The sequence below is a fragment of the Tursiops truncatus genome, chromosome 13, assembly GCF_011762595.2.
Source record: "Tursiops truncatus isolate mTurTru1 chromosome 13, mTurTru1.mat.Y, whole genome shotgun sequence".
NCBI lineage: Eukaryota > Metazoa > Chordata > Mammalia > Artiodactyla > Delphinidae > Tursiops > Tursiops truncatus.
In genome coordinates this window covers 72,906,154-72,933,062 of record NC_047046.1, presented here as the reverse complement: position 1 = coordinate 72,933,062, position 26,909 = coordinate 72,906,154, and the positions used below count along the sequence as shown (strand labels likewise).

The window sequence follows — 26,909 nt, the reverse complement described above, 5'->3', positions numbered from 1 at the left end:
GGTTCATTTAAAGGATGTAAGAGATGCGCACACACCTTGATATGGTCCATCATGAGTTGCTTCTGTGCGTATAAGAGAGAACAGTCTGGACACTTGAAAACAGACACCTTCTGGTTTTCGATGTGTTGGTCAAAGTGGCGATACAGCAGGGTTTGCAGGGTAAATACAGTGTCACACATGGAACACTTATATATTATTCTAAAACAGAAGAGGTGCAGGGAAATGTCAGTCAGCCCTCATCTCTCAGGCCAAAGGAACCACTACTTCACATCCAAGAATTCAGGAGGCAGAAGCAGCAAGAACAGACAAACACAATAAAAAGAATAGAGCAGTTTAGCTTTGAAACAAACTTTCGAAGGCAGCTGGCATCACTGGAGTGCAGCTCAACTTAACATTTTGGGATAGAGGCACTGGATCACATTTGCTTAGAAATCATTCTACTACCCACAGATCTACAACTGACATGGTTTTACAAGGTCTTTACTCGTAAGCTACTTTAACACAGAGCAAAAGCATCCTTGATTTTTTAAAAATATTTTTAAAGATCAGACAAGGAACACAGCCTGATGGTAGTACCCTAACTTGAGAGAATTTGACTGATGAACTAAGCAGGCCCACACGTCTTGGATGCCTGAACACACTGTTACTTGTTCCAGGTTTTCTTTCAGAGTTAGTAGTAATTTTACACTTGAACATCACTATTTCTGTACCTGTTCTTAACAACGAAAGCCCTGCACCAGGAAGCAATTATGCATGAAAATAAAGACGCATACAATAAAATCCACAAATCAAATGCTGCTTCAACACCTGAGTGCCTACTGTGCTCTAAATGGTTTAAAATACTCACTATCCACTACAAACCATTTCCCTACCTAATATGTTACTACCAAGCAGCCTCCTGAAGTTAACTCAGCAGCTCTGAACCTCCTGGACATAATTCCTTTATCCATCCACACTTTCCTCTGGCCGTCAGGAGAGAGTCCTCCCCGCTGCCAACCTTTGCCCCCAGGGATTTACTGGGTCACTGGTGAGCGCGTCTGCCCACAGGAGGTCACCCTTTCCCAACAGGGTCGTCCTGGGCCTTAAGGGAGGCCCTAGGGACACCTGTGTTTCCTCTGAACAACCAGGATCACCAGAACAAAGAATACCGAAGAGCAGCTTAGGAAAATGGCAGAGAAACCCTGACCAAAGGTGTGAGCCACATGAGAAAGAAAAAGCTGACGTTGTTTGCTATTTCTACAGAAAAGTTAAAAAAAAGGAATGGCTTTCTTCTTGAAACCACTTGTCTCCTCGTAGGGTTTTCTTAAGAGAGCACTTCTCACGTACCTTCGGACTTCACTCTCTATTTCTATACCCCAAAATTATAGATTTAACTTGTTTTCTCTTTTTCCACATGAAATTTATAAATTTAATTGGCGTGAGTGACATGTTTTTAGAAGGTCCTGACATGTCAGTTACCCTGGCACAGAGCACAAGCACCCTTGATGGGAGAAAGGTTTTTTTTTTTTAAGATCAGACAAGGTTTACAGGATTTCATCATTCAGCCCAAAGGTGGTACATTAATGATGTGTCACCCTTAAGTCTACCAGATGCGACGAAGATGTGCATCTCCTCACTGTCTGAAATAGCTTAGAGCTGGAAATAACCCAAACGTCTAGTAATATAAGTAGTTAAATAAGAACAATAATGTATGATTTTTTTTAAATTATGATGCAGACATATACCAATGACATGGAATGATCTTCATGCAAATTAAAAAACAGGTAACAAGACAGTATGCGGGATACAACCACATTTGTTTAAAGGGTATAGAAAAGAAACAGATGGTATGTAACTATCATAATCTCTGCTGGATGGTAATTTTTTATTGTTTTGCTTGCTTATATTTCCTGATTTTTCTGTAATTAGCAGAATAGCCTCAAGAAAAGTACTAAGACTTACTAGCTAGGCTAAATATTTTCTCAGGACTCTATTCTTACACTTTCAGAAATAACTCTTTCATGAAAAATGGCACGGCTTGTTTTATTCATGCTACATTCCTTTCAGGTTCTGTTTGTTTTGCTTTGTTGCCTTCTACTGAACTGCAAAGAAAGTATAAGACAGGACATAATCTATTTACTTCAGCATTTTTCTGAGGAACAGGTTTTTGGTGTAATACTGGAATACACCCTACAAACCACTAACAAATAACCAGGGGGAGGGACTTCCCTGGTGGTCCAATGGTTAAGAATCCTCCTTCCAATGCAGGGGACGCAGGTTCGATCCCTGGTCCGGGAACTAAGATCACACATGCCGCGGAGCAGCTAAGCCCTCGCGCTGCAACAAAGAGCCCGCGTGCTGCAACAAAAGATCCCACATACCACAAGGAAGATCCCACATGCCACAACTAAGACCCGATGCAGCCAAATAAAAAAATTTTTTAAAAAAATTAGCTATCCTTAAAAAAAAAAAAACTAAGGGGAAATGGTGACCTCACAGTGCAGAAATCTGGCCGCTGCCAACTGGACTAGATGATGGAGGGTAACATCCCTAGAAGGACAGGTAGGCGGTGAGCATCCTCGATGGGATTTGATGAGGAGATTCCTGCCTGAGAATGTATCCTGAGTCCAACTATGAGAAAGCGGGGCCGGGCCGGGAAGGAGGGTCATCCTCAGAACACAAGACCGGTATCCTCTGCTGGATGAGAGGGGGAAAGACTGAGCAACTGCTCCAGATGGAAGCACGCTGATGGGACAGGACAATTAAATGCAAAATGTGCTCCTGGACTAGATTTTGTACCAGAAAGAAAGGGAAAAAAAAGACAATATCTCAACAACTAGAGAAATTTTCATGGGATCTATGAACTGGTTGGTAATGTAATCCATGCTGGTTCCTGGTTGGGAGGCTAGATGGTAGTAATAATATACATGAGTGTCCTTTTGGGGAGGAGAGGCGGAACACACTCAAATATTTATGTCATGATGCCCCATTATTCCTAAATAGGAGACAGGGAGAGATACAGAAAGAAGAAAATGAAAGGATGAAACAAATGTCAGAAATGCTAACAACTGGGGGATACGGGTGAAGGGGACGCACGAGTTCTCCACAGTGCTCTTTCAACTTTTCTGTAAGATAGAAACGATTAAAAAATTAAAAACTGGGGGCTTCCCTGGTGGCGCAGTGGTTGAGAGTCCGCCTGCCGATGCAGGGGACGCGGGTTCGTGCCCCGGTCAGGGAAGATCCCACATGCCGCGGAGCGGCTGGGCCCGTGAGCCACTGAGCCTGCGCGTCCGGAGCCTGTGCTCCGCAACGGGAGAGGCCACAACAGTGAGAGGCCCACGTACCAGAAAAATAAATAAATAAAAAAATAAAATAAAATCTGGTGCTAATGTCAAAAAAGAAAAGTCCAAATAAGGGTACCACGAACCTGACAGACATAGTGATAGGCCGTGACCACAGAGCAGACTCTCCAACTATTGCTACAGTGCAGGAAAGAACCACAGGGAGACTGGCGGGCAGAGAGGAGGGAGGGCTTTTGTTCAAGACAAGGAGACCAGGACTTCCCTGGTGGCGCAGTGGTTAAGAATCTGCCTGCCGAGGCAGGGGACAAGGGTTCGAGCCCTGGTCCGGGAAGATCCCACATGCTGCGGGGCTACTAAGCCCGTGCGCCACAACTACTGAGCCTGCACTCTAGAGCCCACGAGCCACAACTGCTGAGCCTGCGCACCTAGAGCCCATGCTCCGCAACAAGAGAAGCCACTGCAAGGAGAAGCCCGCTCACTGCAACGAAGAGTAGCCCCCGCTCGACGCAACCAGAGGAAGCCCACATGCAGCAATGAAGACCCAATATAGCCCAAAATAAATAAATAAATTAATTAATTAGAAAAAAGACAGGGAGACCAGTGCACACAAAGGTGGAGTCTACACGGGCACAGCATGCTGGGGACAGTGTGGCTGGATGCAGGGGAGGTACTCTGAAAGATAAACCTAAAAGTTTGACTTGACCCAACTGCAAGACTGAGTGAATGGCAGGATAACTGGACTAGAACAAAGGAGGGAGGAGGTGGCTGAAAAAAATCTGCAGGGGTGGGGAGGCAGGGGATGGAAGGTAGGGGAAGAAAAACAGGAGGTGGAAAGGAAAAAGTCAATCCAAAAACCCACCCTCAGTCAGGACAGAGTGCTACCCTTGAAACAAATGTAAAAACACATGAGTAAAGGATTCTAAGCTCAGAATTGCTGCCAACTGCCTCCATCACCACTGAGTGAGTACAGCCAGGTACAAGGCACCATCCGAGTAGGACACGTCCCCACACCTCCATTAGGTGAATCTGCACCACTGCCCCCTCACAGCTGGGACACGGGCTCAGAGATTAGAGAATCTGCTTGATGCTGTGTAAATCCCAGGGCCGTGCTTTAAATTCAGCTTCATCTGAATCAAAGTCCTCCACCACGCCGCTACTGTAGTTTTGTACCATTTTATTTCTTAGGAACTTGCTCCAAAACTCCATCTCTTGGGACTTCCCTGGTGGCGCAGTGGTTAAGACTCTGCACTCCCAATGCAGGGTGCCTGGGTTGGACCCCTGGTCAGGGAACTAGATCCCATGTGCCGCAACTAAGAGTTCACATGCCACAACTGAGGAGCATGCACGCCACAACTAAGGAAACGGCGAGCCGCAACTAAGGAGCTTGCCTGGCGCAACCAAATAAATAAATCTTTTTTTAAAAAAAGGAAAGAAAGAAAAGAAAAGAAACTGAGACATAAAAAATTAAACAACTTGCCAGTAAATGGCAGAGCAAATAATCTGGATTCAGGGCCCATGTTCAATCACATAGCAATCAGCTGAGCACTCATGATAGGAGACCCAGGAGTGTCACGGATGAGGGCACTCAGACTCTTTAAAAAAAAACAAAATGGAACAAAAAAAAGAACAACTCCGTCTCATACAATTCTTCACTTTGAAGTCCTCATTGCTCTATTTATATACATTTAGAAGAGGCAAATGGAAGGAAGGGAAAAGCACCCAAAGAAACGGCTGGTTAATCAGACGTCGAGGAAGATATAAAAACAGTCACAAGACTGTATCCCCATAAAATCTAGTAGTGGACATTCAAAATGATCTTAAATTACCCAGAAAAGATTAAAGGGTGTTCAAAGTTCCCTTTGACACAGCAGGGAAACATGCCTGACCACACACTGGAAAACAAAGCACTGGAATGGTACCTGCACATAATAATCACTACATCTGTGAAATAAGTCTTATGTTGTGCTTTTCAAGTTGAGGTGCTGGGACTCTTCATGGGTGTATTTTCAGACTTCCATATATTCTCTAAAGGAAATGGGAGGTGGGATTTTTATATTGATCTTTAAAAATTAATGTAAATCATCTGCATAATTTTGAGTCATTTGCATAAAACCACCTTAACCAAAGATTTTGAGTCATTTGCATAAAACCAGTTAACCAAAGACTGCTGGGAGATTTCATGCCTGATGTTCTACTGGTGTGGGAGCTACTTATTTACGTGGGGCTATAACTTTAACAGAACAGAGATCTAATGTCGAACGAAAGCTTCTGGGTCAAACGTAGGCCAAGCAGCTCCCAGCATGGCACAGGAAGCCAGGCTTTATAGAGTGTGCATAGGGAAAGGTGGCACCTGTAGTACGGGTGACAATCACAGGGCCCGAGGAGCAGCATCTGCTGCTGCAGTGAGGTCTTGACTCATTACCCTGAATTAATGCTGTTAGCTGTGCTCACTGGTCTGGGAGTTTTGTTGTGTTTTACTTGTAAATTTGTTTTAGTTTTATAGTTTAAAACTCAATCGTTAATGCCTATCTTTGGGCTTGCACCTGTTAAAAAACCACTGTAGTAAAGTTTTTAAGAAAATACTGGAATGATTTTTTTCCTATACATTACTCAAATTTGAGGAATATTGCTTTAGTTTACTTTAATCGTTTGCTATGCTGTATTCCCAGGTAACAACTACTGTTCCAGATTTCATGCACATTCCAGTGAATAAAGTTTTATTTACTTGAATAAAAAAAACAAGTCAAAAACTATATTCACCGGGGGGTTGTGGGGGGAGAGAGTAGGGGGTAGGGCAGACTATGCTATTGTCCGAAAGGCTGATGACCAGGAACACTGAAGGCTGTTTAACTGACGTTTCACTAATGTCTGTCTTCGGAGTCAAGACACCAAGTCGTATGTGGATCCCCTAATTTGTAATGTGTTTCATTTTGAAGATCTACAAAGATCAGAGTGAAGGTCCTATTAGAATAAAATTCCATTTTCTCATAGTTTTTTAGTAAACAGAGTCACTTCTATCGTGTTTAGCCAATGACATTTCCCCCAAACTAAATGTTACATGAAAGCCTATGAAAGCCAGACATACATAATATGGCATATCCACATATCTTCCCCCAATGCTTCCTTGATTATAGAGTTTTAGACAAAACACACCAATAGGTTTGAGGCAGCAAATCTAGCCTCACATAATTATCAAATTCCACACTGCCGCAAACAACACAGGAAGAAAGTGAACATCAGGCCGGGCATCTGATCCAGGGCTGTGTGCACATCCAGGGACCAAGGAAGCAGGGGAGGTGCCGAGGCTACGGGCTCTCCGTGTGCCAGAGAGAGGGGCCACGTGCCATGCATTTTAAAGACCTCACCCTGCTTTATCCTCACACAAAAATCCTCACACAAACCCGGGGACAGAAGCGTGACCCTCACTTTACAGGGGTCAGTGCCGGCCCAAGGTCACTCAGCTGGTGGGTGGCAGCAGGATTCTGACCCCAGCGCCCTCACTGCCTCGTCTTTGCGAAGCTGGCCACCACTGCAGGCGGGCAGCCCGTAACTGCCTGCTGAAACACAAACTCAACGAGGCAAACACTGACAAAATTAAGAGCGAAATCAAGCAAAAGATGAAATTTACTTTTTACTAATCAAGGATTTACATCGGCTATGAAGTTAAATGCAGGAACCAGTGTCTTAAGTAGACTTCATCTTATAAATGTTACTGTGAAAAGTGTTTAAGAAACTATGAAAATTGAAAGAGGACAGTTTTTTACAGTCTTCCAAGAACCTATTAAAATCGTCTTAAGAAAAAGAACAAAATCATCTTAAGAAAAAGAACAAAAATGATAAACATTCACTTGTTTAGCAGAAACTGATGACAAGCGCATGAATGGTAAGTGACATTTTAGGGCAAAGAGTCCCCCCTGGACAGGACTGAGAGGTTTAGGGAGTTACGAGCTATACTTCGCAGAGCATCAAAATCTGCACAGCGGCATAACTTTTCATATCTTAAATTATATCCCACAGAACTACCACCTCTTCTAAATTACTAATAAAGGAGTGGGGTAAAAGGCGAAAGGCAGCATGACTTACTTTGGCTCTCCTATCTTGATGCCGGGATGCTGCGTGTAGGCATGAGAATGTGTACTTGGGGCAGACTTAAACGCCATTGGACAAATAGGACACTTGTAGAAGACTTCACAGTGAGAACCTTGAATGTGAGACTTCAGTGCGGCCACATCAGAGTACACAACATTGCAATGCACACATCTGTTAGAAAATAAACACACAGTCGTTAGCACGAGACCACTAAACATGTATAACTTAACTGTGTAAAACTGGGTAAAATGAACAAATAGCCCTTTAAGGTTCTTAGGAGCTTTTTTAAGCGTGTGGGTTTTTTCTGTTTGTAACAGATCAAATTACTTTTATATATTTGAGAAGGAAGACCATGAAGAAGAGAACTAAAACTCCAATGGACTATTTTCTGAGCATCTTTCAAGTTTCTAAGAATGAACATCCAGACGCCAGGCTGTGGTGAAATCAATGGACCATGGGGCCACGTCAAGGCCAGCAGCACAGCAAGACCCTACGACTGCTGGCTTTGAGAGGACCCCCGCACGCTGGATTCTGAGGTTCCCACCCATCCCCAATACCCAAAGGAAGAAAGCTTTGCTGTCTAATCCTATATGCCATCGACAGAGGGACCCAGAGGAACAAATGAGTACTGGCTCCAAAGCCACAGCCGCTGTGTCGTGACCACACAGGAGGCACTGAACGTTCCTGGAGGCTACAGAGAAGGTCAACCACCTAGTGTGTTTGTCTCCTGGAGATTCAATTTAAGTACACTTACATTTGTTTAACAAATGACGTGAAAGATAAACCATCTGAAAAACCAACCTCCCTATGTAAATTGCCTATCTAACCTCTTCTTGAATTTCTAATAATTTGATGATTAGCTCACTCCTCACTCAAATCTAGTCCTACAGAAACAAACTTTAGAACTTGGAGACACTTCCCCCCAGCCTCACCTTTCTCACGCAAGGACGCCCAGCACCCCTTAACAGTCCACCCATCTATCACCTAGTCTTCCTTCTTTGTTCACACCTGAAAATTATTTGAGAGTGGTCTCTCTGTCGACCCTCGAGGGTCTGCAGGGGCAGACCTTTCACACACCCGGCAGACGTGCCCTGGGTGTGAATGTGAGGGCTGACCTGGGGTAGGAAGACTGCAGTTGGGGCTGCCTTCCAGGGGCAGCGCTCGATGGCGTTGACACCTAAGACACTTCTGTTCTTAGAACCTCCCTCCAAATTCAAGGAGCAGCTTCCAGAGTCATACAGGAGTGACACACTCTAAACTACACGTGCTCTATAAAGCCTGCCATGTTAAGCTTTGCGGGCATTTCATAAAAATCATAATTAATGCCTTAGCATTTTAAATGACTGACGGCATCATGTTCAGCAGCATATACATTAAAAGCACTGAATATAGGAGAATAAATACAGAATGCTCCTCTGTCCTATCTACTTGACGTACTGTTTTAGGCAATGAAGCCACCCAAGCACACTGCAACAATTTTGAGTTAACTAGAACCTGGGTTTTCTTGAACAGGTTACTGATCCTCTCTGGGCTGGTTTCTCATTTGTTAAATGAGAAGAGTTGGAATAGATAATTTTTTAGTCCTTCCCAACCCTAGAAGCCAGTAATTCCTATGAAAGAGGAAGATAACACAGAACAAAAACAGATGGGTTACTAACTATTAAACAAAAGAATCTGCTACATTGTGAATCATAAAGTATTTTCCCCATCAAGAGTACAAAGGTGTATTCAAAGGGCAAAACACCAAGGAAGGGCTGTTTCTCTGAAGTCCCCTGGAGAGGAAGATTTAATCTCTAAGAAAACAAGCAGGAGGTTAGAGAACCTACAGCTGATAAAGGAGGTGGCTAAGGCTTGGTCCGAAGAGCCTCATGGAGGCGAGGGAAAGCCCCCCTCCCCTAACGTAAGGAAAGAAAGGAGAAAAATTTAAAAGAACTTGAAAGAAAGTTGTAAAATATCTGCCTACAAGTGGAAGAGGCCAATATGGAACGCAAATAAGACACAAAAATAGAAGGAGAATTTGAAGGGTTCATACAGCATCCTAATGCTACTAAAAACCCAGTCTATTAATAAATATTTAATATAGCTGAAGCCCTGTGTGTTCTGGGTACCAATTAAGTTTCTCTTCATTAAAAAAAAAATTTTTACAGTATACAATCCTATAATTCCCCTTCCTAGATGCAGATCTAGTGGATCAAGAAGCAGAAAAATTCAGAGAAATAAATGACTTTTACCAAATCAACCAGAAGCTAGAAATGGCCTCCTCACTATCTGGGAGACGCAGTGTATGATCAGGAAGAGAGCAGACAAGGCACCAAACCAGGAAGAGGCTGGGATCCTGACACAGCCAGGCTGGGAGCCACGCCAGAGATGCTCCTCCGGCTAAAAATGAAATAAAAAAGTTTTTTAATTGGAAAAACTATGAAGCCAAAGAAGGAGGGGAAAATGTACAAGGTCAAGGGTCTGCTGAACCGCAGACAAGTAGCAGACTGGACCATTATTTGAAACAACAGGAAAAAAACTCAGGTCGAATTCTGTTCTATTACCTAAAGAGGTAAACATGAACTAAACTTCAGAATGTACCAACATAGTGTTTTTTTATAGCTCTTGTAACCCCCCAAATGCAAGAAAAAAAGTCTATACTAAACACAGAAATTTTAGTAAAAATTCAAAGTGCCAAATTTAAGCAACTCTGTGAATGAGGGGGGAAAAAAAAGAAAAGAAAAGCAAGGGATGGTCTTTTCCAAGTTGAGTTAATTACTTTTAGCTTGCCGGCAGAGCTTTTGTTTTAATTTAGAAAAGATACCAGGAATAGAGCTTCCCTGGTGGCGCAGTAGTCGAGAGTCCGCCTGCCGATGCAGGGGACGTGGGTTCATGCCCCGGTCCGGGAAGATCCCACATGCCGCGGAGCGGCTGGGCCCGTGAGCCATGGCCACTGAGCCTGCGCGTCTGGAGCCTGTGCTCCGCAACGGGAGAGGCCACAACAGTGAGAGGCCCGCGTACCACAAAAAAAAAAAAAAAAGATACCAGGAATAGCTAGCATTATAGGAGTCTTACTTCCTTTATTCATTCCAACTTAAGTTCACTTTCATTATATTAGAAAAATCAACTATAAATATCTGAGGAAATTGGCATCCGTTAAAAGAACTGCACTTGTAGTTTTATATTAAATAAAGAATCCAGTAATAAGAGTTTCAAAACATGGGATAAGAACCAAAGTATCACTGTGTATGAATTCTGTGGAATCGAGGGCACCTTCAATGTGGAACATTCCTCTTAAGCACTTAGCATGCTTTTGGACTATCCTGTTTTGCTCTGTAACATGCCCACAGAGATGGAGGCAAACATCACACCCATTTTACAGACAGGGCACCAAGGCACGAAAAACACATGAATTACCACACAATGAGGAGCCTAACTGGTACAAAAACCCTGGTTTCTAAGTTTCCAAACCAAAGGTTTTCTACTAGGGTGGTTGCCAATCCATTAAATATCTGTGCATCACAGGTTTGGAGGCGTGAGATAAAAATGTGAACTAAGTCTTAGTGTTAGAAACATGGACTGAACCACCTAGAAACTGGTGATGCCATAACGTAAATTTAACTGAAATACAACTTTTAAATCATACCGACTGGCCTTCATTTTTATAAAACATCATATCTGTATCACAACTAAAAGAAAAAAAATAATTGTATATTAACAGTCTAACATTAACAATACCAGGTGAACAAATGTTCAAGTTTAAGATAAATACACAATACAGTAATACCTCTATTAACAAAGACACTGTATATCAATGACGTGTTTTCTTGGTGGACCTTCACTGGATCAAAATGTACAGGAATAAAATGTTTCTAAAAGGTACAGGAATGCATTTCAGAAGGTCGCAAAGCGGAGGATCAAGTTCAAATGCATCATCGCTCAATACTAAACTAACATTTAGATTTGTCAGATGTTGTAAAAGACTAACATTAGCCTTGTCAGATGTTGTAAAAGACACATCTGAGAATATTAGGGGGCAGTGAAAGGGGTCACGGTTAAGATGTGCAGAGATGAGGGAGAAGCCTGGACTCAGGTAATGGAGAAGAAGGAATAAAGCAAGGTGATCTGGGGTGGAAGGCTCTTCCACAAGAGCGGTGGTAGGAAAGGACACACACCCAATCCTTTAACAAGACAAGATAAAAGTAAGGGACCATGCATACCCTTTCTGTTTTGATGAGAGCAAGTATTCAGAGGTACAGAAATGCACTGCATTCTTGCAGGGCTTAAAATGCAGAGAGCGTGACAACAGAAGTATGCTAGAAAGGGTACAGAAAGTATAAAGGCTCTAACAGTCAATCAAAGCCAAACCTTACCACCTGCACACTTTTGCTTAGAAGGATGGGTCCCATTGACCCTCGGCTTCCTGTGGACCAGAGTCAATACCACATACAGGATTCACACAGATCAACTCGACTACAAATGAGCCAGGTTCCCAGAGGATCTGTTAATCGAGGTATCACTGTATGACCCTGAAAACGATGTGCACAGACCACTCAGAACCCTGTGCCCTCAGACGTGAATAAGCTTTATTTGCACGGAAATGAACGATATACTGACCGAAAACCAACTCTCCGCGTGTAGTGCAGACAGTTCTTGGTGACGTGGGTCTGGAAGTGCACCGACCTGCAGATGGCCCCGCACTCGGGGCAGGTGTAGGGAGATTTGTGCTGGTGGATTCTCTGATGAGATGCGTAACTGCACTGGTTAGGAAGCAGCATCTGGCAGACAGTGCAAGTCTTCTAAATAAACCAAAGGGGGAAACAGGGTTGGTCCTACGAAGTATTTTCTAATATGCAAAGAAGCTTGGTTAAACCTCAAAATAAGTATACAGCAGTCATTTCAAATACTACGATAATTGATTTCCAAAGAAAAAGCAAACTTAAAAGTTAAATGGTCAATGTAAAATGTTCCTGTAAAATACAGACAATATGTACTATGTAGTCATGCTCATCCCAAAGTACGATGTAAAGAGACTGTTAGCATTAGGTAGACTTCCAATTTTGTTACGTTTACATTTTTTTTTTTAGTGTGAAGAAGAGGTATCCTTATAAAGTATGTTAGTAAATCTACTTTAATGTATAATTAACTTTAAAATACAAGTTTATGGGCATCTATCTTGACAGTAGAGCTCCCACAACTCAAAAAAGTTTCTTCAAAATAATAAAAATAAATTAGTGGTTAATCCAGCTTTCTTTCTTTCTTTTTTAAATTTTTTTCACTTCAGTTATTTGAGATCTGAAACACAGGAATGCAAAAAGAATGGCCGCAGCAATCAGTTGTTCTTTTTTGCACATGAACTGGTTTCTTAAGTGGATGAACTGATCATTATGACTTATGATTAAAACCAACGCACCAAGTTTAGATACATAAATTCAGATATTAAATTGAAACTTCACAGAGCTTAAAATCTAATCACATATAAACTAAAACAGATTGAAATCCTCTTTGGAAAGGGCTCTACACCATTCACTACCCAGGAAAAACTGGAACACACTACATAGTTTTCATCCCCTTAGATATAAGCACTAAACAAACATGGCATGTTTTTAAAGCACAAAAAACTCAAAGTAAGTATAAATAGAGAACTCAATTACTTCCATTCCAAAAATAAAGCTAACATAGCAGAAGATAAAATGTGTCTGAATACTATCTGGACATTCGTGCCACAAGTATCTACTACTACCTTCTAAAATGTGTAATTTTTATTAAAGTCAGTTAAAGAAAGCCTCAAAATATAGACTCCAGCTAAAACTGAAACAATCTTTTGTACTGACAACAGAATTAAGACATTTTCAAAAGACTTTTTAGTCTTTCAGCTATTGCAAACAAATTAAGGTTTAAACTTCTGAGGAACATAAACTAAGAAAAATCAGAAACTCACTTGAAAACTCTTTCTTGGTTCTCTCCTGAAAGGCCTAAATTACAAATTTTATCCCATAAAATGTTTATTGCAGTCACAAAATAAGAACATTACAGGCAGCTATGATGAGGTTAAGCATCATTTAAAAATAGCATTCCTCTTCTAATAACACATATTCCAAAGCCACAGCAACGAAAACCAATCAACAGATGCATTAATTATAAGATCCTGGTGACACCTACATTATCACAGGTAGTCTGTTTCTTTGAACGAAGGTCTTCTATTCGCTTTTACCACACCGTCATTCATCCCAGGCAGTGAATGATAATGTCTGAATTTCCACAGACATCTCAGAATGTCTTGCACTTACTTAGGAATAAAACCAGTGTTTTCTACACTCAAGTCAAAACATTTTATGTTTATCATATGTATTGAGCCCATTCCGCTCTAAGCCAAGTGGTGAACTAGGTCCTTTAAACAGATGAACTTCGATACATCACCTCATCTGATTCTCATCATAACCTATGACGTGGATAATATTATCTCCAGTTTACAGATGAGGAAATGAGGTTTAGAGAAGTTAAGAAACTTGCCAAGACCTCACAGCTATGAGGTGGAAGAACCGGGATTTGAACTGGGCTCTGAATAATTAATTCCAAGGCCAAGGGAGGAGTAGGGTGGGGGTCCACAAGGAATAAACAAGCAAAAACGCGCCCCCACCCACCCACCCCCCCGCCCCCACCCCCCCCCCCCCCCCCGCCGCCGGGCAAATGCACGTGAAGGACAGAGGACCGCTGTCAGGGTTACAGGCCATCCCCCAATCCACCTCCGCAGCTTCTCCTTCTCGGAGAGTCATGTGGTTCTACCACTTTTATTATAGGGAGAGACAGCAACAAAAATAAAAACAGGAGATCTGAAAAGGAGACAAAGTATGTGCTCCTTAAAGCTGAAGAGAAGTTTCACATGATCTCTCATCAAGACATGTTAACAAACACCCTTCACGATACACATAAAATTCACAATGAATTACTTAAACACGCTCCCCTACTGGATGCCCGTATGTTTGTAACACACGTAACTATAAAAATAGTTATGGACCGGTTGGTGGGTGAAAGAGCTCTGTTACTAGCAGGTCAACTAAAATAAGTATCAAAATTATTCAAGAAGAGGTTTTGTTAATTAAAGTGCTCTTTACGATAGAAATGTCTGACTGCAAAGACTATGAAAAATGCTTTTAGAGTAACAAGGTCACCCAATTACCAACCTTTCAATAGCGACCTCTCTCGCACCAGTCCTTGGAGAGGGGACGCATTCCCTTCACACTGCACTGTGCAGCGGGGCGCTCCCTGTGGCCCCAGGGCTCTGTGAGAGCAGGCGGCAGCCTCTGCCCTCCCTGTCCCCCTGCACCACTGATGAGCTACAGGAATCTGCACTCAGCCATTTCCATGGGCTGAGGCGCCTCACCCACTGTAGGTACGGAAAGAAGTACAGGCGAGGGTGGGAGCCAGAGTGGGCTACAGCCCCAAATCACAGTGCTTCCATATTGCTGAAATGGGAGAATTCAGTGCCTGGGAAATCACATCAGATTAAGTTCTACTCTTTAGTTTGCACACACGGATCACGTGTATTTGTGCGCAGACTCTGTGCTGACTCCCACGTTTCCGTTTACCTGTTCCCACTCCATTCCATCTTGAGAACACGCAAGTTGTCTGGACTGCAGACGTTCTCTTCCTGGATACTTGTGTGCTAGCAATAGTTTTAGGGTTTACTTAATTGCTCTCCCTCCAGTTTTATCCACCGCCCCTGTTTTAGATAATGTGCCCTCTCTGCTTCCTGAGACAACGGTGACAGATCTTCACAGCACAGAGGAGCAGATGCCATTAGCTTCTCTGGGATACTGGGAATTCACAGTAATGACACACGTTCTCTGGATCTGGGGAGATGCATTTGAGGATGGGGGCAGGCCAGGACTTCTCTGTGGTCTACAAGAATCTGTCTTTTTTTCCTTACTTTAAATCAAAGAAACAAAAATGTATCTTAAAACTCTAACTCTCTACTATACAAGCTGAGGCTACTTTCGACAGGATAAAGCAGTTTAACGTGACAGGACCTGCCTTCTGAACAGAAAACAGTATAATAAAATGCACTTAAATAGTCTCGTGTGTCTTTTGACAGTTTACTTACGTCATCTGAAAATGGAAAACGTTTGCAGTACTTAGGTAATAAGCGGTTAATTTCTAGTCTGGGGCAGACTCATTTGCTCAGAGAACTGCTACTTTTTAAACTAAAACATTATTTTTCAATACTCAGGTAACATGAGAAAGCTGAAAATAAAGCTGAAAAGTAATCACACTCACACTTGACAGCTACCTGCATTGCACCCTTCTCTGCCCAATCCTGGCACAGAGAGTGAAGGCTAGGCCTCCACCGCAGGCGGTGAGGAACGGGGTACACTGGGGCCCTGGTAAGGATTCAGATAGCCCTAGGGCTCGGCACCCTCTCTGTATACAGGAGGAATTATCTGAGTAACAAGGAAAACAATTCTATGTGTTTCACCTCATGTTTCAGGGAGAAGAGGAGCAAGGGAAAAGATGAGGAAGGCTCGGGAAATGTGAGCAAACATAGCATCTACTCATGCTTAAATTTCAAACAGACCAAAAGCCTGTGACAGCATGAGACCCACTGATCCAGAGGTCAAAACACTGTCAACTTAACGGTCAGCCCAGATGCTAAGTACACTGTTTCTGCCTCACTGACAGCAGTTTTGTAATTTTCCATCTACAGTATCATTACCAAATAATAGTAATAATAATAAAAGTATACCAGTTTGTTTTCTGGCTCTCACTTTCACCCAGTTTCACAATGAGAACACAGACAAAGCACTGCATTTCAGATCTCAGTTAAATGGAAGTAACACAAAGCAAGCATTATAGCAGAAATAACTGTATATACCATTGTTCCCAAAGCTAGCTGTTGGTGCTGGTTTTGTCCTCAAATCATTCTGCACTAAAAATCCCTAATAAAAGTTGACAGTGAAATGAGCAAATTCGCAGAAAGCAGTATGGTCCACACATATAATCCACTCAGATGACAATCGCTCAAGAAGACGGATAAATTAAGAGTTGATAACATTGAACTATCAACTGGGACAGGACTAGCCTGACCAAAATTAATAGTAAACGTTTAGGAGAGCAGGGCCAAAAACAAGCTAATGATGGTGTTTGGGGTGGGCGCGGGAACTGAGGCGGCCCCACGGCCTCCAGAAGCAGCTGCTGGAGCAGAGTACGTCTAGAAATGAGACCTGGGGGAGGCTGCTCGGGATAATTTAATACACCTGGTATGTTCTAGTAATGATGCCCATAAACTCCCTGAACCTGAACTGAATCAGCAACCCCCCAAAATAAGGACCGTGGCAGATAAGTCACCTTCACTTGCACCCTTGAAGCTAATCTGAATGTAACCCCAGGGTCCATTGTCAGAAGACTCCTATGGTCCCTGCAGCTGTAAAGTTCTATGCTTCTACAGCTTAGGTTACCAGCATCAGAAACTGGAAAGAATAGCTAGCAATAAAGAAATCTTGCCTCAGGTTCTGAGTTGGCCACTGATTGGGCATTTGTCTCTTCAACTGTGAAATAAAAGAGTTGAGCAAAGGACCTATGACATCCTCTGATTCTACGGCTGATACAGATTCTACGGGAAGAAAACTGATTTTACCAATTCGGAGGTTATAATACGCGCTTCCAGTCTGTACTTGGCTAAGTTTAGTTGTGGTTTTACCAAGAGGTGAAGCAACAACATTCCAATAAGTTTAATTTTCAATTATTAAAACTACAGTTGTCAGCTCTTAACTACTTCATGGAGAGGAGGGAAACTTCTCTAGCCCCTCCACCCACTCCTTTTTCTCAGTGTGCCCCAAGGCAGGAATTATTAATGAGATAGGGTGGAACATAAACCGACAACCAGGGCAGTTTTACCGGGGTTAGAAGTCGATGTCCACGTGCTCCACTCTTATTGCACCGCTTGGTTCAGGGCGGCTGGGAAGGGCATGACCCATCCCAGATGCTCCATCGCACCCCCACTCCTGGGGGCTTGCTCCTCGGCAGGGTAAGCAGACGGAGGCAGGGCAGACTAACCTGGGCCCGAGCTTGCCTGGGGTCCTGGCTCGGATTCAGGCTCGGGGGATGCAGGGTGAAGAGGGCTTCCAGCTGAACCACAGATTCCCACCCGGCTCGCCACAGAGACCTGCATGCGGGTTTGCTGAGCACGGGGCCAGCGAATGATAAAGCGGCACTCTGAGTCCCTGAGTCCATCATTCCCTTGTATCGACTGGCCACAGAATACCTTTAAGAGAAGGAGTAACTGACAAGGCAGAATTCGGCAAATGCCACCCAAACCTTACTTTATCCCATGACATGCTGGCTCCAGAGCCTGAGCACGTATGTACGGGGTGACGGTGAGAGGAGGTTTCGCACAGACAGCCACAGCTGGTGTCAGAAGAAAAAGAAACCCTTCACCGGGTTCAAACAAGCGCCCCTGGACCAACCTGGAAAAGGAGCCTTTCGAACCATAAACAGGGGTGAAAATATAAATGGGGAGAAAATGAAAGATAAAAAGAGAAGGGAGATGGTGCCTGCACTACTCCAAGAAGCCATTCTCAACAGAAAGGCTGAGGTCTGAGGAGGCCGCGTTCAACACACAGGAAAGGGGGGAGAGACGCTCACTCCTGACAGCTGCCACAGATAGGCCAAGATGGAGGGGACCTCACTGAGCAGGGGACATGCCTCAGGCTCAGAGAGAGGAGTCCAGAGTCAAGTGGAATGCTGTCGTCCCAGGAAGCCTGACTCCAAAAAGCGACTGAGAACCACAGGCCGGAGGGCCTCAGGCAGAGCCCAGTGACGTAACCACACATTCTCTCCTGGAGGAGCTGTATTTGAAAAAGTAGAGTGAAACTTCCACTTCCAGGGAAATGGAATAGAAGCACCTCTCTCTATTCCTTCCACTAAGTACAACTAACACTCCTGGGCGTTACATATACAACAAACATAATGAGGCTCTGGAAGGCAGAGAGGAGGCAGGCTGGCGAGGCACCTCAGGTCCCTAGTGATGAGTTCTCCGGGGTTCTTTTTGCCTCACGGATCCCCAGATTTGGAGCTGAGGAAACGGGGAACCCAGGAACGCCAAGGGGCACAGACAAAAAAATCCCCAACAAAAGCCTGCTATCTTTAGCCAAAGGATCCGGAAAGGGGAAGCCTAGCAAAAGACAATTACTGCTCTACTCCAGCCAAACACCCCAGGAAGCACTGCGCCCTCACCCATAGCACGCCAAGTCCAGGTGGAGCCCAGACCTCCGCTCCTGAGGCTGTAATAAGGTGTCCTAGTACCCTCACCCAGATGGTATCAGAGATGGCAGCAGGGAAGTGGGACCTTCATCCCTACCAAGTGATAATGAGTCCCTCCACCAGCCCAGCGGGTGTTTAAAAAAAAATCCCAAAAAAAGAAATCTCCAGGCCCAGATGGTTTCACTGAAGAATTCTATCAAATATTTAAAGAAAATCTAACACCAGTTATAAGTCCCCTCCTATATGAATACAGATGCAAAATACTAACAAAATATTAGCAAATATAATTCACAATATATAAAAAGAATTATTATTATTGATCAAGTGGGATTCATCCCAGAGATGCAAGGTTGGTTCAATATCTGAAAAATAATCAATATAATCTTTCCCCCCAAAAAATACCCTAAATCCAATAACGAGTTTAACAAAGACAAGGGATACATGATAAATACACAAAAATTAATTGTGTTTCCATATATTAGCAACGAACATGTGAACACTGAAAAATATAATATCATTTACACCTGCCCACGTGCAAGGGGGGCAGGGGGGAGGGGAAGCACCAACAAAACGTAAAGAAAGAAGGAAAGCAAGCAAACAAAACATGTATAGGGCTTGTATGATAAAAACTACAAAATGATAAATCAAAGAAGATCGAAATAAATGGAGAGACATTCTTTGTTCATAGACTGAAAGACTCAACATAATAAAGAAAAGACTTCCCCCCAAATTGATATACAGGTTTAACATAATTCCTATCAAAATCCCAACAAGAATTTTTTGGTAGATTATAGACAAGACTCTTCTAAAATATATATGGAAAGGCAAAATAACCAGAATAGCTACAAAACGATTTTGAGAGGAAAGAATAAAGTTGGAGGAGTCAGTCCACCAGAGTCCCAGAAATGCCTCCACAAATATGCCAGCTGACGTCTGACAAACTGCAAAGGCAATTCAATGGAGGAAAGGCAGCCTTCTCGACAAGTGGTACTGGAGAAAAAGGACATGCATGGGGCAAAAGAAATCTCCATCCAAGTCTCACACATTATACAAAAACTAACCCAAAACGGGTCACAGACTTAAACGCAAATCATAACACTAAACTTTTTTTAGAAAAAAAACATAAAAGAAGGTTCTCAGGATCTACAGCAAAGTGAACTTAGACCTGACACCAAAAGCACAGGCCGTAACAGAGAAAACTGATAAATGGGACTTCATCACAATTAAAAACATTTATTCTGCCAAAGACCTCATAAGATGAAAAGACAAGCCACAGACTGGGAGAAAAGACTTGCAAACACATACCGACACAGGACCAGTATCTAAAATATATCAAGAACTCTTAACACTCAACAGTAAAAACAAACAAAAAAACGAATTAGAAAATGGACAGAAGAAGAGACATTTCACCAAAAAGGATAGGCAGATGGCAAATAAACACAAAAAGGTATTCAACATTATCAGCTATGGAGGAAACACAAATTAAAACCACAAGATATCACTACACACCTATCCGGATGGCTAAAATACGAAATGATGCCACCACCAAATGTCGGTGACGATGTGGAGAAACTAGACCACTAATACACTGCTCTTGAGATTCAAAATTGTACAGCCGCTGTGGAAAAGAATTTCTTGTGAATATAAATATGCAACTACCATACAACCCAGCACACAAAAGGATTTACCCCCGAGAAAGGAAAACTTACGTTCCCACAAAAACCTGCAGACAAATGTTTGTGGCAGCTTTATTCATAATAGCCCCAAACTGGGAACAAACTAGTGATACATCCAACAACCTGGATGAATCTCCAGGGAATTACGCTGAGTGGAAAAAAGCCAGTCTCAAAGGCTACATATATGACTCCATTTATATAACATTCCTGAAATGACAAGATTATAGAAAGGAGAAGAGATTAGTGGCTCCTAGGGGTTAAGAGGGAGGCAGGGGTGGGAGGGAGGTGACTGGGGCTCTAAAAAGGCAATATGAGGGACTCTTATGGTCGTGGAAGGGCTCTACGTGTTGACAGCATCAGTGCCAACAGCCTGGATATGATACAGTTTAATAGTTTTGCAAGATGTTACCATTGGGGGAAACTGGGTAAAGGGTACACAGGATACCTCTGTATTATTTCCTACCATAATCTACAATTACCTCAAATAAAAAGTTTAATTTGAAAATGGGATGATCTGAGAAGACTCAAGGTGTTAATTAGCATGGAATACTTTCAGCATTATCACATAAAATTTTTTAACTACCTTGGCAATTATAAGTAGAAGGTGGGCAGGAGAAAGGAAGGGAGGAATAGGAAAATCCCTGATGGGAGGCAGGAAGGGAAGGAGGAAGGAATATCCCCGCTGTCAGTGAACCGGCACACCTTTCTCTAGGTCTGGTAAACTCAAACGTGGAAAGGCACGGAGCAAGGGCCCGGGGGCCTGTTAGTCTTGCCAGGGCCCTGAGGTCACACCCTTTAACCTCCAGAATCAACGCTAGCTGGGGTCAGTACAGGAAGCTGTTGTACATGACTCTAAGCCTATGTGCAGACGTAGGGAAGCCCGGCCTGGGCAGACCTGAGAAGAGCCAGAAGAGAAAACGGGCAGCTGCGGGCCCGCGGCTGACCCTGTAACGGTGCCCACCCCCGGGCAGTGAGGCAGCCTGCTCCGGCTCAAGTTCACGCACGAGTCACCAGGAACGGGGAGGCCAACGGAGAAACGGAAAGCAAGACAGAAAGAAGGCACTCAGGCAAAGACTGGTGCTTGAGGTGCCCTTAGATCTTCTTACAAAATTGAGAAGTTGAACTATGTGTTGTAAGTGCCCTCGTCAGAGAGGAAGCAGTTTATACAGGTGGACTTTTTCCCCCACACTTAAATTTAAGTTCACAAACTGTAAACCGGCCAGCGGTTGTGTGAATAGCAAACTGGAGAAGACGAAATGAAGAATTTTTCTCTTTTCTCTCCTGTCCTTCCTGTCTTCAGCCCCAGCCTCCCATCGCCATGGGTACCTGATGCCGCGCCAGGGGCCAACCACAGGTGGGGACCACCCGAGCTCCCACTACACTTGAGGCTAGGACAGCAGGAGCTGCACGGATGCCACTGGCCTCCTGGGCTGCAGGAGAGACTCGAGGAAGGTGTTAAGGAGGCTGAAGAAGGGGCAGCCGCTCCGCACCCAGGGGCGCAGGCTGGGCGGCCGGGTGACAGACCAGACCAGGCTGCCCCTGGGTGCGCAGAGCCCCCGGCAGAGCCTGAGAAGAGTGGCAAGTTGTGGAGGGGATACCGTGGTGAAGGGCAGGGTTTGGGTGAAAGCAGGGGCACTAGGAGCGGGAGACGTGCCTCGGGGTGTGCTGGCGCCGCCAGCCAGGCGGTGGCCGGCTCAGGCGGCAGCTGAAGCTCACTCGACAGAAATGCTCTTCTCGGGTGGGCTGAGTGGACCCTAGCTCGGCAGAGTCAGAGGAAGGAACCAGAACACGGTGACTGTCCGGCCTAGTATTACCTGGCCCTGGAGTTAGCATATATTCTGCCCTGACTCATCCCTCAGTGCTCCAGGGGAAACGGGGGAGCTGCGCTACACACCTGTCCCAGCAAAATACAAAGAGTCAAGGCAAAGCAACCACCCACACAAGAAGAGACGTCAATCTCTTTCCCTGAGGGAAAGCGCTTCCCTATTTGACCCCGGTTCAGCGGATGAGCCTAAATGGTTAACAGAGAACAAAAACGAGGGGAAAACAGGGAAGAAAAGGTCCCCAAGGGAACAGACATCTCTCAAGGCAGCTCCACATGCCAATACGGACCAGCACACGTGAGCCGGGACATACTCCACCACCTGCACAAAATACCAGCAGAACAGAGAGAACTACGGAAACGGCTTTTTCTTTTTTTTTTTTTTTAACTGCATCCTTTTAAGACAGAAGGAAAGACTGCCCCTTTGATGAAGCAGTGACCAGGTAAGAGGAACCCAGAAAGAACCCAAGCCCTGTCACCAGGACGCGCTTGGGGGGCTGCAACAATCACTTCTTCTTGAACCAGCTTAACCACCTGAGCGCTTTACCGTCAGAGCCAATGAAACATGTAACATCCAACGTTCTCGATGCAAGAATGTTCTCGAAACTCTTTATCGCCTCCATTTCCACTCAACTGAATGTCCACAGGAAAAGTCACTGAGGTATTCTTGATCTTTTGTTCCCCAAACTTAAATCCTACAAAGAACTTGACTCAGCAGTTGCCCTTGGGGAGCTGATCACGGTGACAGTACCAGACGTCTGAACCACAGCATAAAGCTCCTCGTCACAAGACAGCGGAGGCAAGTAAGGGAAAGATCAGTTTACCACTGGGGCTTCCAAAACAGAAGTTTGAGCCAGGGTATATATCAGCTCAAACCAGCGCCCCTTCCAATATCACACGTTTCCTGGTTTGCACAATAAATCATATGGTCTCTCTAGCTTGAATTAGTTTCACTCAACATGCCCAGTTACTTCCATATATCTGTAAAACACATTTATCTACTGCCCAGAAGTTGCCTCATGGAGAGAAGCAAATGGTAGAGATAAAACCGCCGACTGACGCGCACTGTGAAATACATCTCACCAACACCAACCTACACTTCACCACAAAAAACAAACCAAAAATGCCACAAACAAGGGATTTCCCTGGTGGCACAGTGGTTAAGAATCCACCTGCCAAGGCAGGGGACAGGGGTTCAATCCCTGGTTCGGGAAGATCCCACATGCCACAGAGCAACTAAGCCCATGCGCCACCACTACTGAGCCTGCGCCCTAGAGCCCATGCGCCACAACTACTGAGCCCACGCACCGCAACTACTGAAGCCCGCACACTCTAGGGCCCGTGCTCCGCAACGAGAGAAGCCACCGCAACGAAGAACCAACGTAGCCCAAAAAAGAAAAAAAAAAAAAAAAAAATGCCACAAACAAACTCAAAGGTATTCTATTTAAATGGATGGGTTTTCCATTAGAAGGTTAAATTCACTGCAGTGGAGAATATTACTGAATATACCAGACCAACACCTTAAGTAAGCAGGCATGCCTGAAAAGTGGGTATCAACTGGGTGTGTTTAACTGTAAAAGACAATAATTATAAACAACAACAGGAAATTTTTAAATCCCACAACGGTCGCTAATAAATGACTCAGGAACGCTGGTGACGTAGCCTAACTTGAACACTTAATCCAAAGGGTCTATACTATCACTCGCTAGAGCTCAGACTTCCAACGTAAATTCCAATCACCCAACAATTAAGAACTCCTTTACTTACCCCACATCTAAGGTGCCATGACCCAACTAGTACACAGCTTCTGTCTAAAACAGTCATCTTCAAAAACACTGATTTTTAAATAAGATTCATATTTCAACACTGCTTTATGCAAACAATCCTCTCCCACATGTGAGTGTGTACACAAATAGACACACACATCCCCCCATTTAACTGAGCTCCCGCCCCTAAAATCCACGGGCACGGTATAGAGCACTCATGTCTACAGACTCATCACCGAAATACCAAAATGTAAATGATACTCTACTTGTCCACTTGTATCTGCAGCCTGCTGGAAATGAGTGGCCAGCGACGTCTCATCCTGGAAAACTTCATTACACTCCAAACATTTCAGACTATGCCTACAGAGCTTGGATGGGTCTTCATCCAGAGGCATAGCTGGAATGATGGGTGTGCTGGAAGGGGCTGATATGACTGTCCCGGTTATGCCAGACTGAATTTTTGTTACAGTGTGTGTGCCGGCTCCCGAGGAGCTCGGGAGGGCGGAAGATGAAGCAGGAGTATTGCTTGATGGAGAAACAATCATCTGATCTGCTGGGACTGGCTTCAAGATCAAGTGTGAACACTGCATCACCACTCCCTTCTCCTTGTGCCCGCGGGCATGGGACAGGAGACTGCACTTGTTGTAAAAAACGAGGTTCTTGGTGCAGTGGTTGCACGTTACTTCGATGCGCACGCTGCGCCTGTCGTAGTGTTGGGTCAGGCTCTTCTCAAGGGCGAAAGAGTCCCCACACTCCAAGCACTTGTAGCCGCGGGTCGGTAACGTGATGCCCGCGTTCGCAGGAGGACTAAGGTTGGGGATGTAAACTGGGACTGGGTTGACGCTGCTCAGCACCTTGTTGAAAGCTTCCACCACAGAACTCTGCAGGGAGGACACCACCTGGACCCGCGACACCTTCTTGGGTGGCTGTGAGGCCGCGGCACTGATTATTGCCTGCTTTATTTGCTGCTGAGGTTTGGTGAGCACCTGGCGGAGCTCGGAGGTGGCCTGGGCGCCCTGAGGCAGAAGGTTAAGGTTGGCAAGGTGCACAGTCTTTGGCACGAGTTTGGCATTGGCCAAGCTGGAGGCCGGCACCACGACGGTCTGCTGCTGGATGGCGTTGGCAGCTTTAATGATGGCACTGCTGGCGCTCTGCACGGAAGCAGCAGATATGACCGTGGCTTTGACCGTCGTGTTGTTGGCGAGCTTCAAATTAATGACTTGAGACCCGGCCGTCTTCACGGCCGACACCGGGAGGAAGGCAGTCGCCACAGGCTTGATGGTGACCTGTTTGGGGGTCAGCTCGGCGGGGGCCACCGCGTTGGTAACGACCGCCGATTGCAGAGGCGCCCTGGGCGGGGAGGAAAGGACAGCGGCCGAGGTCGGAGACGACAGCAGCGACGTCACGGACGCCACCATGGACCCCGTCTGCTCAGAAGGCTTTTTTCCGGCATCGAGATCGACTTCAGGCAACACCCTCGTCACTGTTCTCTTGATTTCCCCAGAAGACGTCTTGATGGTTTTTATGCGGACTTTGGGAATTGCTGGTGTTGACCCTGCAGGAGAGGATGGCGATCCCTTGCTACTGTTCTCACTGGAAATGCTCCTGGGACTATCCGGCTGCTTAAGGGATGCTTTTTTCGTCCCATCGATGAGACTCTGGGATTCCGGAGACTTTTCAATGGCTCTAGGGCTATCGTTTACTTCTTTTGGTAGCGGAGAGGCCTCCCGGGAGTTGGTCACTGGTTCTTTAGAGGAGTCCGAAGCGGCCTTTTTAGCACTAAGAGCCGCAATTGCAGCGATGCAGGAAGAGAGCTTGGAGGATGGCTTGGTCCTCGAGGGCACCACACCGCCGAGGGAGGCGTCATTCTTCTCCGAGCTCAGCTTGCCCTCGGGGACCCTGTTTTCAAGCACCTTTTCAGAGTTTTCCTTCAGTTTATCCTCCATTTTTCTGACTTTGAAAGGTTCATAAACACTCAGGTTTATAGAATTTGTTTCCGTTTCTCTCTTGACAACTTTGTTTTTCTCTAGGTTGCCTGGCGTAGAGATGCCAGTTTTGCTTAAGCCTTCTCCCCCGAGTGCCTTCAGTTTGTCATAGTCCTGCTGGGGAACCGACCCTGTCAACACATTCGATCTGAAACCGGAGCGCATGTCCTCTTTGTCCGGGGGGTCGTCCACCTCTATCTTCTCATCGTCGTCAAATTCTTCAGCACTGGAGATGGGGCTGAACTGGCTGAAAGCGGAGTCTTTTAAAGTCACCTCTGAGGTAGGCACGTCTCCTTTCAAGGACTTCGATCCATCTTTACTGTAAGTGTCCAGAGAGGACGCCGAGAGAAACCCGTTGTGCAGGCCGTTGCCGGTGGGATTGTGGCCGTCCTTCTCTGCGCCCTCGGAGGAGTCGATGTTCCGCACATTCTTCACAATAACACTGACGCCGACGTCGGAGGAGGACGGCGTGTGGGAGTCGTCGTCCACGTGGGCATTCTGCTTGATGTGGCCTTCCTGGTCATCGTGTCCAGACTCAATAGCTGCTTTGGGATCGACCATATCTGGGATGTCAAATGCTGCCAGGAGGTCATCAAAGTCTGGGGTCTTCATATCCCCCATGGTCATGAATTTGATCAGATGTTCTGTTAAACGAACAGAAAATAATTCCATCAGCAATGAACATGCAGATAAACACCCCTATGGGACTTACACGAACAGTGATGATTATCATGAAAGAGCGAGTTGCCAACTGCACTTATTATAATGTCAGGACATTGAGCCAAAGTGAACAAGCATCTGGAGAACAGGTATAAAGCCCTGACGATTACAGCTTTGAAGTAATTCCTCCAAAAGGCCGTGCAGCACTGCCAGCGTGGAGCCTCTCTAACAAGCTGATCAAAACTATTATAGCACGAAGAGCAGGTTCTGGTGTTAATGACTAGAAAATGTTATTTATCATTGGATTCACCTCACCATTTTCACAAAAAACTACTTCCAAACATATCTTGATCTTGACAGCATTTAATTCTACTGGCAAAACTATTGCTAAC

The 26,909-nt window shown here is 44.8% G+C and overlaps 1 protein-coding gene across 19 annotated transcripts in view; it reads right to left on the bottom strand.

Moving 5' to 3' along the window:
- The window catches only part of ZNF532 (zinc finger protein 532), a 109,025-nt gene that overhangs the window by 32,728 nt on the left and 49,388 nt on the right, over nt 1-26,909 (bottom strand). For all 19 annotated transcript variants that reach the window (XR_002176796.3, XM_019937135.3, XM_019937141.3 and 16 more), the window contains 4 exons: nt 24,139-26,501; nt 11,967-12,148; nt 7,365-7,541; nt 36-198 (listed from right to left, as the gene is read on the bottom strand). Coding sequence is in view for 18 of the 19 variants with exons in the window: in XM_019937135.3 (XP_019792694.1) it covers nt 36-198; nt 7,365-7,541; nt 11,967-12,148; nt 24,139-26,501 (2,885 nt within the window). In the remaining variant the exon portion in view is untranslated. The remainder of the gene's footprint in view (nt 1-35; nt 199-7,364; nt 7,542-11,966; nt 12,149-24,138; nt 26,502-26,909) is intronic.